The sequence below is a fragment of the Eretmochelys imbricata genome, chromosome 5 (genome assembly GCF_965152235.1).
Source record: "Eretmochelys imbricata isolate rEreImb1 chromosome 5, rEreImb1.hap1, whole genome shotgun sequence".
Classification (NCBI taxonomy): Eukaryota; Metazoa; Chordata; order Testudines; family Cheloniidae; genus Eretmochelys; species Eretmochelys imbricata.
In genome coordinates, this window is record NC_135576.1 from 51,685,079 (window position 1) to 51,698,471 (window position 13,393).

At 40.6% G+C, this 13,393-nt stretch overlaps 1 protein-coding gene across 1 annotated transcript in view; it reads left to right on the forward strand.

The window, feature by feature from the left end:
• The window catches only part of CKMT2 (creatine kinase, mitochondrial 2), a 35,295-nt gene that overhangs the window by 9,110 nt on the left and 12,792 nt on the right, over positions 1-13,393 (forward strand). The window contains exons 3-5 of the mRNA XM_077817131.1: positions 7,858-8,030; positions 10,237-10,435; positions 12,325-12,420. Of these exons, the coding sequence (XP_077673257.1) occupies positions 7,879-8,030; positions 10,237-10,435; positions 12,325-12,420 (447 nt within the window). The 5' untranslated portion in view covers positions 7,858-7,878. The remainder of the gene's footprint in view (positions 1-7,857; positions 8,031-10,236; positions 10,436-12,324; positions 12,421-13,393) is intronic.

Genomic DNA, 13,393 nt, shown 5'->3' on the forward strand with positions numbered 1-13,393 from the left:
CCAAATTTTGTGAGAGTCCTTTGTAATTCTTTGCAGTCTGCTTAGGACTTAACTATCTTGAGTAATTTGGTATCATCTGCAAACTTTTCCACCTCACTGTACATCCCTTTTTCTAGATCATTTATAAATATGTTGAACAGCACTGGTCCCAGAACAAACCCCTGGGGGGACACCACTATTTACCTCTCTCCATTGTGAAAACTGACCATTTATTCCTACCCTTTGTTTCTGTCTTTTAACCAGTTACTGATTCGTAAACATGATTGCTTATTTTGTTTAAGAGCCTTTGGTGAGGGACCTTGTCGAAGGCTTTCTGAAAGTCCAAGATTTCTTTAAGATTGGCCATTATCTTTGAAAACTCGTGGCGAACGGGGGAAGTCCCGCATGACTGGAAAAAGGCTAATGTAGTGCCAATCTTTAAAAAAGGGAAGAAGGAGGATCCTGGGAACTACAGGCCAGTCAGCCTCACCTCAGTCCCCGGAAAAATCATGGAGCAGGTCCTCAAAGAATCAATCCTGAAGCACTTACATGAGAGGAAAGTGATCAGGAACAGTCAGCATGGATTCACCAAGGGAAGGTCATGCCTGACTAATCTAATCGCCTTCTATGATGAGATTACTGGTTCTGTGGATGAAGGGAAAGCAGTGGATGTATTGTTTCTTGACTTTAGCAAAGCTTTTGACACGGTCTCCCGCAGTATTCTTGTCAGCAAGTTAAAGAAGTAAAGGCTGGATGATTGCACTATAAGGTGGGTAGAAAGTTGGCTAGATTGTCGGGCTCAACGGGTAGTGATCGATGGCTCCATGTCTAATTGGCAGCCGATGTCACGTGGAGTGCCCCAGGGGTCGGTCCTGGGGCCGGTTTTGTTCAATATCTTCATAAATGATCTGGAGGATGGTGTGGATTGCACTCTCAGCAAATTTGCGGATGATACTAAACTGGGAGGAGTGGTAGATACGCTGGAGGGCAGGGATAGGATACAGAGGGACCTAGACAAATTGGAGGATTGGGCCAAAAGAAATCTGCTGAGGTTCAATAAGGATAAGTGCAGGGTCCTGCACTTAGGACGGAAGAACCCAATGCACAGCTACAGACTAGGGACCGAATGGCTAGGCAGCAGTTCTGCGGAAAAGGACCTAGGGGTGACAGTGGATGAGAAGCTGGATATGAGTCAGCAGTGTGCCCTTGTTGCCAAGAAGGCCAATGGCGTTTTGGGATATATAAGTAGGGGCATAGCGAGCAGATCGAGGGACGTGATCGTCCCCCTCTATTCGACATTGGTGTGGCCTCATCTGGAGTACTGTGTCCAGTTTTGGGCCCCACACTACAAGAAGGATGTGGATAAATTGGAGAGAGTCCAGCGAAGGGCAACAAAAATGATTAGGGGGTCTGGAACACATGACTTATGAGGAGAGGCTGAGGGAACTGGGATTGTTTAGTCTGCAGAAGAGAAGAATGAGGGGGGATTTGATAGCTGCTTTCAACTACCTGAGAGGTGGTTCCAGAGAGGATGGTTCTAGACTATTCTCAGTGGTAGAAAAGGACAGGACAAGGAGTAGTGGTCTCAAGTTGCAGTGGGGGAGGTTTAGGTTGGATATTAGGAAAAACTTTTTCACTAGGAGGGTGGTGAAACACTGGAATGCGTTACCTAGGGAGGTGGTAGAATCTCCTTCCTTAGAAGTTTTTAAGGTCAGGCTTGACAAAGCCCTGGCTGGGGTGATTTAATTGGGGATTGGTCCTGCGTTGAGCAGGGGGTTGGACTAGATGACCTCCTGAGGTCCCTTCCAACCCTGATATTCTATGATTCTAAGTACACTATATCCACTGGATCACCCTATCTACATGATTCTTGACCCCCTTAAAGAATTTCAATAGATTGGTGAGGTATAATTTCCCTTCACAGAAGTCATGTTGACTCTTCCCCAACAAATCATGTTCATCTATGTGTCTGATAATTCTCTTCTTTACTATAGTTTTCAATCAATTTGCCTGGTACTGAAGTTAGGTTTACCTAACTTATCCTGTACTTGCCAGGATCGCCTCTGGAGCCTTTTTTAAAAAAGCGGTGTCACATTAGCTATCATCCAATCATGTGGTACAGAAGCTGATTTAAACAATAGGTTATAAACTGCAGTTAGTAGTTCTGCAATTTCATATCTGAGTTCCTTCAGAACTCTTGGGTGAATACCATCTGGTCCTGGTGACTTATTACTGTTTAATTTATCAGTTTGTTCCAAACTTCTTCTATTGACACCTTGGTCTGGGATAGTTCCTCAGATTTGTCACCCAAAAAGAATGGCACAGTGTGGGAATCTCCCTCGCATTCTCTGTAGTAAAGCCCAATTCAAAGAATTCATTTAGCTTCTCTTCAATGGTCTTTCTTCCATGAGTGCTCCTTTAGCACCTCGATAGTCCAGGGGCCCCACGGATCATTTGGCAGGCTTCCTGCTTCTGATGAACTTTTAATAAAAACTGCTGTTAGTTGTTGTGCCTTTTGCTACTTTAAATTCTTTTTTGGTCTGCCTAATAATACTTTTACACTTGACATGCGAGAGTTTATGCTTCTTTCTATTTTCCTCACTAGGATTTGACTTCCAATTTTTACAGGATGCCTTTCTGTCTCTAACTGCCTCATTTATTCTGTTTAGCCGTGGTAGTATTTTTTTTTTTTTTTGGTCCTCTTACTTTCTATATATTTTTTTTAATTTGTGGGATAATTTTAGTTTGAGCCTCTATTATGGTGTTTTTAGACAGTTTCCATGAGCTTGCACGCATTTCATTCTGCTGACCATTCCATTTAATTTCCATTTAACTAGCTTCCTTATTTTTGTGTAGTTCCCTTTCTCGAAGTTAAATGTTACAGTGGCGGGCGTCTTTGGTATTTTCCACCCTCGCACAAAGGTGTTAAATCTAATTACATATGGTCATTACTACCAAGCGGTTCAGCTATAGAACACATTGTGATTGGTTTGCAGATATAAACCACAACGTTAGTAATGTCCTAGTACTGCAAATAGTGACTTTCTTAATGGAATGGTGTTATTATTTGTTGTGCATGCTACATCTCTGGAAAGGGCTTCAAGGTGAAAAAATATGCAGTCAATCAATTGCTCCTGGAACAAAGCATAGGACTTCTATGTCACATCCTATTAATATAAGGAATTGATGGAATGTGAAAACAGCTATCAACATAGTGCATCCTTGCCAGCAGAAATCATGTGAGATAGCTAAATATGATGGCCTGCCTAATGTCATTACCATTATCTGTTACTGGTGGAATAACTGTAGCCAATACAGACAATACCCTGGTTATTCTTGAAGGACTCATATTATGTTATTGTGTCTCCTTCTGTCCTCTACACATACAAGGCACATCACTCCTCCAGTCTGATCAAATACACCGAATGTATTTGTCCCTTGCTGAAGTGACAGCACAGTACACAGAAGTCAGAAGCATCCCCAGAACTCTCAGTCCCCAGGTTAGGAGATGACTTCGGTGTGCTTTAAATGCCTGATCCAACACCACTTGGAATCAGCAGAAATACTCCCATTGATTTCAGTGGGCTTTGGATCAGGTTTTTAGTTTCTAGGACAGGGTGTGAGTCATCTGCCTGCTCATCAGTGAAGAGAGACTGACAATATCTGTAAAATGGGGATATTATTAGTGCCATCGCTCACAAGACTGTTGTGAAAATAAATTCATTGCTTGTGAGTTATTTAGATACAACAAGAGCGAGTTCCACAGAGAAGCCCATGAGGAAATTAATATTTCCATATTCAATGCAGAGTTTGGATGGTGTGTTGTAACTAAGGCATACGACCACATGCTGAATGATGAGGACAGAAAGGAGTAGAAAAAACCCATTGTATCATAAACTGCTTATTTGATTCTAATTTATGATAAAACATTCCACCACTGACGAGATTTTTTTCCCTTCTGACATGCATTAAGGACCAGTTCTGCAAAGCATACTCACGCAAATAAACTCTTTGACTTTAGTGGGACCATTGAAAAATTGCTCATGTGAGTAAGAGTTGCGGGATCAAGCCAACAGGGAAAGTTCTGACACATGGGCATTTTCTTAATCAATATGTATTTTTAATAGTTTAAATAATGTGAATTCTGTAACATTTTCTATGGCATGGTTTCAGGGTAATCTAAGATCATCAGAATCAGTTCCTTATAGCTGATCATGTCAAAATCAGAGGGGTAGCCGTGTTAGTCTGGATCTGTAAAAGTGGCAAAGAGTCCTGTGGCACCTTATAGACTAACAGACGTATTGGAGCATAAGCTTTCGGATGCATCCGACAAAGTGGGTATTCACCCACAAAAGCTTATGCTCCAATATGTCTGTTAGTCTATAAGGTGCCACAGGACTCTTGGCCGCTTTTATGTGTAAAGAGCATCATTTTGAAATGTGGTCTTTTCCCAGTACTCTGTTTTTGGACAAATTTTTACTATTGAGCAAAGAAGAAAATATTGAATCCTCTTTCAGTTGATATATCAGAGTTTCTCTCCTTCTAAGTGACAAAACCCTATTTTATATCATGCGTGTACTCAGGAAGTAGAGGAGACAGCTAAGACTTTTATTAGTTTTAAAATGCCCTTTGATACTGCCAAGTGTGCATCAGTATAGAATATTGGAAAGTTGGTGTCAAACTATTTGATCTAGACACAGGACATAAGACAAATCTGCCTTCAAACCTGTAAAGAAGTATGCAAGAATCATGCAAACTCAAAAACAAAACACAAGGGCATGAAAATCTACCAAAAAGATTCAAACCCAATGAAAAGGCAGACATACTAGGTCAACATCATCATCATTAGACATGAATGGAAAGGGAAGTGAGGTTCTTGACCATGATCTGATTAACCCCAGGGCTTCAGGATGGTGTTCCAAAATGAAAGCATTGTTTTCACTGAACAGATATCAAATGTTCTGAGGTGTCTTGCTAACCTCTTTAAATCCCTGAAATAAAAAAGGATTAAGGAATGATTAAACAGAAGAAATATATCTTTGAGAACACTGAAAAGGGTAACTGAAGGATTGCACACTGGGAAGATTCATGATTGATTATTGTCCTTCCACGCCTAACTTCATGTTTTCTTACAACCTACTCCATAGGTATTGAACACCCTTCCAAGCCAGATTTGTCAGACCTCCATCCACCTAAACTCTTGGGGTGAAATCCTGTCCTCGTGTAAATCGGTGGAAGTTTTGCCAGGCCTGGATTTCACTCTTCAACCTTCTCTGAGGCCCACAATCACAAACAGAACAAATCAAATCCATTCAAAAATATTATTCAAGTTATTTCCCTCTTCTGAGTCCCCTAGCACATACCATGTTCTCTATCTGCCTTGTAGATTACCAGCGCTCTGGTACTGTAGCTGTACCGCTCTGAACGCTTTGATGAGACACAATTAGTAATAATCGACTCTGTGTGAGCTCCTAAAAATATTGTGAGATTAATTAAACCCTCTTGGGCCTGATTCTCATTTACACCTAGTGTTATGCTCCTGCAGTGGAAGGGAACCTTGAAGTGGATGCAGATTACACTCGCACTCACTTTAAGGCTCCTTTATGCTGTTAGATCAGTGAAAATGCAAATGAGAATCAAGCTCCTTTTCTTGAAGATGTAGAAGACTTCGTTTCTTGAGAGGCAGCAGACTCTGGAGGAACTAGATCAAGTCTGACAGTCAGGAACTCCTGGGTTCTAATGTGGGTTCTGCTGTGGACTCACTGTGTGGCCTAAGTCACTCTACCTTTTTTCTCCATTGGTAAAGTGGAGCTAATAGTATCTACATATCTACTTCCAATGCGTAGTGTGACTTTAGGTCTTTGCAGCACTTGGAAAATACAAGTGCTAAGTATTATTATTGATGATGACCCAATGTGTTAAAAATGTATTAGCCTTAGACCCAGTCTTGCACTCATTTATATTAATGGCAAAATGTTCCTTGACTTCAATGGGCAATTTATTTGGCAGAAATAACTTGTTCTTGCCAATAGACGTTAATTAAATTCCTATCTATTAAGAATTCTCTGGTAGCCAGTTATTTCCAAGTGCATTTTAATGAGGAAATCAGGTGGGGAAGAAGCACAATTTTTACTGGACTGCTTAAAAATATCCTTATGCAGAAGTAAGAATTTGTTGTGTAAATACAGAAACCTTCTGGGGTGTCTTAAGGAGGTTGGTATCAAGGATCTGATCTGTGAGCCATTTAAGTAACTGGGATTCATTTTATCCTAATTTATCCACAGGACTATTTTTACAAAACGCAAGGTAACTCACAGAATCACAGGATAAGAGAAATTTAAGCATCACTTACAAGTCCGCTTTATTTCTTGCAATTTCCTATGTATCTCCACGAACAAAAAATCTCTGTAAATAACTCTGGAGATCAAATGAGAGAGAGGTGAGGGTGAGAAAAATTCCCAGTTGTATCCTTCATAGGATAAAAGACTTATCAGATCTCAGCTCACTGGGTACTTCAGATTTATATAATTATTTATACAGTGCACCTAAGTGTGCTAGGCACTTATAGCCCTGGGTCTTTGCAGAGAATATGGCTGTCATGTGGAGTTATTTTCTATATGTCTATATTTTCACTTCTCATGAACATATGGTGGATTAAAGTCTATCAAAAATTTCCTGTGCATCTATCACTAAAAGTAATGACAGAAGCCCCAGTCCTTGGATCTGGCTAAGCTGTGCTTGGCTTAGTACATGTGGGGATAGGGAGATTTCGGCAATCTATGATTTCCTTTGATCCCTGTTTCAGTTAGAACAGCCTCAAGGGACTCACCAGCTGGCCAGTTAAGACAGGTGTAAGGTTGCTTTATGCCACCAGTGCAATGCAGAGCAGCCCTAATGTGGCCAAGGATCCAGCCAGGAGATTTGGGGGATTTATTTGGCAGTGTTTAAATAAAACTCTGAAGGATGTTTGTGGATATTATCAGATGAATGTCTGTCCCTGTCAAAAAAAAAAAAAAAAAAAAAACTTCTCTGACTAGTTGTAAATGATTTTGGGAGAAGTGATTTTAACTCAATTGCTTCCGGCGTCCTGTTGTGTTTTGAAATCTGCATTACAGACCCAGTGTGCAGGCCCTTACAGTACTTATTTGGGCAATTCTTATTTCCTTGAGTAGTCCCATTGATTTCTGTGGGAATATTTATCTGAGTAAGGGATTGCAAGGTCAGGCTTTAATATTTTTTTCCGAAAGCAGGCACTTGTTTTTGTGTGTCGCTACGATACCGTTACAGACCATGCCTGTCTTATATTGTGTATCATTCATCCATCACAAGAGACTATAAAGCTCCATTTATGCAGTGTTACATAAATGGTAATAATTAATAATATTTCAAACAGAATCTAAACCTCCTTGATATTTCAGTCTCATTTTCGGGTACACATTATTTGCAATGTTTTGTCTGCTATGTCTAACTTTGACATTATAACCTTTCCATGTGTCATGAACAGATATCGCCATGTAACTATATTACTGCTATGAAGCAAGCTAAAGAATTGAATTATGACCCTAAAAGCCCCAAAACAGTTAATATAAATATGAGAGGTGGCTGGGTTTAGAATGTTGTGTTCAATATTGCACTGAACAGATCCAATGATTTTTCAAGTCTATCAAAGGTTTATGTACAGAAATAGAGTAAATGCTACCAATCCTTCCTCTAGGCACTACTGCAATACACATTAATAATAATAATTGCCTTTTTTATTGAATTACTGTATGTTCCAGTTGTGAGAGTGAGCATTTATTTGGCATGTTCAGCATATTTGAACTTTAAGTTCAAATAGCCATCAAGTACGGTTTCATATAGGGTTATTTTGCCTTCTAGAAGCCTTAATATAGAAGAAGAATGACTAGCACATTTTCTCGTCTCCTGGCTGGCCGCAAAACTGCTGTGCTCTTTGCAACAGTTAGCACAGGGGCCTTAACCACCGGATACCTATTGAATCATCAGAATGTGAGAGCAGGATCTCATGAAAGACGAAAACTCTTTCCTCCAAGGTAAGTCATTTGGATTAAACCTTCCACTGAGCACCCAGCCCAAGTAGCTGCTGATGCTCTCTGTGGGACTAAGAGAGAAGGAATTGTCCCCCAGCAAACTGCAGAGCAGCTACAGAAGTCACCATGGCCCAAATGTGGCACCTATGCATGTGGGAAGGGAGGAGCTGAGGAAGGGAAGATCCTTGTAAGTTCAAAATCTGAGAACAGGATCTCTTACTAGTAACCCTGGTTTTAGATAGATTCAAAATAGCATGAACAATAGTCTTCAAAACCAGGAAGTGTAGACGTGTGCAAATGTAAAAAAACAAAACCACACACACAAAGATTGTCAAACCTCAAATAAAGTTGAGTTTTGGTTCACATTTCAGGCAAAGGTTCAGGATGGTCCTCATTAACTTATCAGTCATCTAATTCCTAGGATTCAGAGGGGTAGTTGGAGTCTGTTTTTGGAGTTTTTTTGTTGTAGTATTGCCACTTTACAGACCTCAAAGTGGCAATACTACAAAAAAAACCTTCAAAAACAGACTCCAACGAGAGACTGCTGAATTGGAATTACTTTGCAAACTGGACACCATTAACTTAGGCTTGAATAGAGACTGGGAGTGGATGGGTCACTACATAAAGTAAAACTATTTCCCCATGCTTATTTTTCCCCCCTACGGTTACTCACACCTTCTTGTCAACTGTTGGAAATGGGCCATTCTGATTATCACTACAAAAGGTTATTTTTCTCCTGTTGATAATAACTCACTTTAACGGATCACTCTCGTTATAGTGGGTATGGCAACACCCATTTTTTTCATGTTCTGTGTGTGTGTGTGTGTGATCTTCCTACTGTATTTTCCACTGCATGTGTCCGATGAAGTGGGTTTTAGCCCACGAAACCTTATGCTCAAATAAATTTGTTAGTCTCTAAGGTGCCACAAGTTCTCCTCGTTGTTTTTGCTAATTCCTAGGAGTAACTGTTTGCTCAGCCAACTATCTGTGTAGACTCTACTGGAGGGAAGTTTTTTATATTTTTATGTACAAATGATAAGGTGTTGGCCATGGTAAATACATGGAAGAGACACAACTGCTCTGCCTGAAATATTCCCACAGCAGCTATAAACTGATTGACTGAGCATAGAAGCTAAATACATCCCTGATCGGACTAGGTTGACCTCACTAGACTTGTATTAGCTTGAATTTGGTCCTATTTTTGAAAAATGACAATATGGGCCAGTTTGTGATCCCCTTATTCATACTGAATAGTACTATATTTCACAAATAGGCCCAGTGAGGTTGCTGAGATTCCTGTTAGAGCAAGGTGCTACTAAACCAGGATAAAGATGTCACAGTCTGACCCATTTAAAAGTATTACCAATGCTTTGTCAAAGGACGTAGCAACATCTTCACAGAGCTATAACTAGGGCATTTTTGCAGGTGGGGCAAGTAAACATATTTGCACCCACTACCTTTTTTCCCCACTTCATTTCTCTGCCCCATTTTCCCACCCCTATGGCTTTGTGCCCTGGGCAGCTGCCCAGCTCACCCTGCCCTGGTTACGGCCCTGCTACTTCACATGCTAAGAGCTGAAGATTTCTTTACTGATGGATTATAATACTATACAGCTTTCTTTAAATAATAAGATAATTAAAACAACTCAGAACTAGTATAAAAGGGCTAGATTTTCTGCAGGTATAAATCAGAATAGCTCCACAGATGTCCACAGAGTGACACTTATTTACACTAGCTGGGGATCTGGTCCACTAACTTTACTTGTACTTCAAGTTTTATCAAAAGCGTAACCAAATGAATTCCGAACATTGTTCATGTTCCTCCTATCTGTGCTAGTGCTTCCCACTTCCATTGTAAATATCTTTATGTACTGCTAATGTAACTGGCAGCCAGTGCAGACTGGGGGTGGTGTTGATAAGAGCTTGTATGCTTTTGTTTCCTTTCTACATTTTAATGCCGTGCATGTATCAAGCACCAGGCGTGCTTTTAAACTCTCTGCTATTTACCTCAAGCTTCCTGATCCACTGCAGAGAATAATATCCATCAATGTGTGGTAGAATGACACAACTTTAGTTTAAGAGAGGGAAACAAGCAGACCAAGTAAGCACTCTTTCTGTCCCCTCTCCTTCTGATATGTTCGTAACCTGGCAAAAAGAACCAAGAATTACAGTTTAACATGTTAAATGCATTTGTCTTTTTCACCCCTCAGTGCAGACTATCCTGATCTCCGCAAACATAACAACTGCATGGCTGAATGTCTCTCACCAGCAATATATGCTAAATTAAGGGACAAGATGACTCCAAATGGTTATACCGTGGACCAGTGTATCCAAACTGGCGTTGACAATCCTGGCCATCCTTTCATTAAAACTGTGGGCATGGTCGCTGGTGATGAAGAATCTTATGAGGTGAAACATTTTTACTACGCTGTAATGGTTAGTTTGTACATTATACTTCATGAGCGCTTGTTAGGACAGCACAGATCTTTCATGAGAAGTGCACTTTTAAGGTAAATAGCACACCAGAGTGTGTATAAACCACAAACCATATGGGTAATACTGGTGTTTTCTCAACAGGAGGTACAATGAACAGGAAACATCATTAAAAGAGCCATCTATAATGTTATCCAGGGTAATGAAGTGTGGGCTCACAGGAATAATATTTTATTTGCTTGCAAAAGCTACACTCCCTCCTGCTGTTAAATTCAGTTTGCGGCAAGACTGTGTGGAAACATGTCACCAAACTGAAATGATGTGGAAATTATACTTTAAAAAATCAAACATGGTAGAAGTGAGAAGAAATTTTCTTCTGAAATATGTGAGATGCTTGACAGCTAGACACTAGGCCTTTAGGGGCATGACAAGTACCAAAGACAGAAACATAGGATTAGGCTATTTTAATTCTGAAATAAGAAGTTTGAGACCTGGAAAAAACTGGCTCATTGTTATAACACTTTTCCAGATATTTAACATTAAAGTCAATGGGCCCTTGCCTATATTACGCTAGAATTTTTATTATTCGTTCTCTTAATAGTAACAGCCAACATCCCAAATACTGGGATGCTAAGGATGGGGTTATGATACAGGTGACTCTGTTTCATCAGGCTTGGAGCTGTGACTGAGCCTCTTCTGTGGAAAGTGTAGATATCGTCTTCAGTACTCAGTCATCAATATGCATACACATCAGACCAAAACCTATACAAAAACCGCTTCAGTCCATCCAGCCAAACTAAAAAAATACAACAGAGCTCTAATTCTCCACTCAGAGGAGGTGGGGTGGGGCCGGGCAGGAGAAACTAATTGCAGCTAAAGTTAACCACCTTAGAGCTCAATGCTCAGGTATTATCAGCCTTACAATTCTCAGGGGAAGGATGGGAGCCAAGTCAATTGACCATTATTTCTCTCCTCTTTTCCCAACATTCCTCTACTAGCCCCCCTCCCTAAATCCTTCCCCTGCCCCACCCTGTTTAAACTGCTGATCTCATTCACCTACTGTTTTGAAATAAGGTGAATATTCTATCAAAGCACTACAAGTTAGAGAGGCAATGGAGTCTAATGGATAGGGCCCTGGATTGGACTGGATCTCAAGACACCTGGGTTCTATTCCTGGCTCTGCCACAGACCTGCTTTGAAAATCACTTTTTGCCTCAGTTTCACCATGCACCCTTTGTCTGATTTTATTTAAATTGTAAACTCTTTGAAGCAGGGATTCTCTCTTACACAGACATACTATGTTGCTTAAGACTCCAGTCTTCACCGGAACCACTAGGTGCTACTGTAATACAATCAAATAGTAACAATAATAATAATAATAACTGATTATACCAGTTTTAGACTAGCAGAATTCTGCTGATTTCAGGAGAGTTCTGATTTATTCTAGTTTAAGAGAAAGGAGAATCAGGCCCCATGTATCAGGCCCCATGTATCCTCTGATGATCTCTTGAGAGCAATTTTGCTCCAAAACCTCAAGCTGGCTATCAGAGCAGTTAGAATCAAGAAGAAACATGAGTATACAATTATGAGATGTTAGATGAGAGTGTAACACACATCCCTAGAAGGATCAGTATCACTGGAGACTGAACCCAGGATCTCTGGATCACAAAGCATAAGCATCTCCTGGCTGAGCTAAAAGACCCTTTCTTGTCAGCACACCAGCTTTAGCAGACTCATCAGGCTCTCTGTGGTCCAGCCACTGCAGTGGGACAGAGATCCACGCTGTGTAACCATGGATTACAAGAGGTAAGGAAAATGGTGTTGAAAATACTCAATGCTGGATTAATACGCCTTTAACTCCACAGGTATTTGCTGAGATTTTTGACCCAGTTATTAAAGTGAGACACAATGGCTATGACCCTTATGTAATGAAGCATCACACTGACCTGGATGCATCCAAGGTAGGATCAAATTTTGAATCCTTAATCCTTCAGCTTCCTATCATGGAATGATATTCTATTTCATAGTTCAAAAAATGTTCCCAGTGCCAAAGAAAATGAGCGTAGGGATAACAAAGCTGTGATGTCACGATGACTGCGCTTAGCAATGCTTTATTCCCCCTTCCCAAGCAACTTTTTATGTAAAACATGGCACATGTAGAAAAGGATGAGACTGGATTAAATGATGCCTGATTCTGTCCCCTGTCCCTCTTATGCAAGGCCCTGTGTAATAGGTGGCACATTACATGATCCTCCCCTTCCTTAATGTCCAGGCAGAACAGCATACCTTCTATTATTTATTTAAATCTTAAACCCAGTTTATTTGTGGGCTGATCCCAAATTTTAAAATTTCAATGTGCTAAAGATTTTAGTTCTGGCCAGAGTAAATGAATTTTAGAACTGGAGGTATGGTGGCTGGGTAGGGGACAATTGTAGCTTTTGGCACCTGAAGAGTCAGGGGAAGTGGTTTCAAGTGCTTTGGTAAATAGGAGTCCGTTCTGAGGGTTTTGGTCAGGAGCTGGCATGTATTCCTCTCCCACCCATACACATTTTGGGCATGGGCAGAGGTGACTTTAAATGTCTTCCTGGCAGCACGGCTGCTGCTGGGCTTCAGCCTGGGCTTGCTGCTGTTGTTATCACTCGTTCATAATTTGCAAAAAGACCTATTGAGCTAACTCTGCTGGTTTTTCTGTTGTTCCACCAGTCATTTTGGGACCTCTTCCATTTTTCTCTGCGCATACAGTGTTCAATGCCACCCTGACAACACATGTAAGCAGGTAGCATTCCCACCCTGTTCCAAACAGAAAGCTGCATGGTGCTGAGCACCTCTATTTGGTTCTATATCGGTTTTTATACTACACTTACCACTGTAGTGTCTGACTGCTACTTTGACCCCAATCTAGCAAAGCGCTATGGGACTATTCTTACTTAAGTT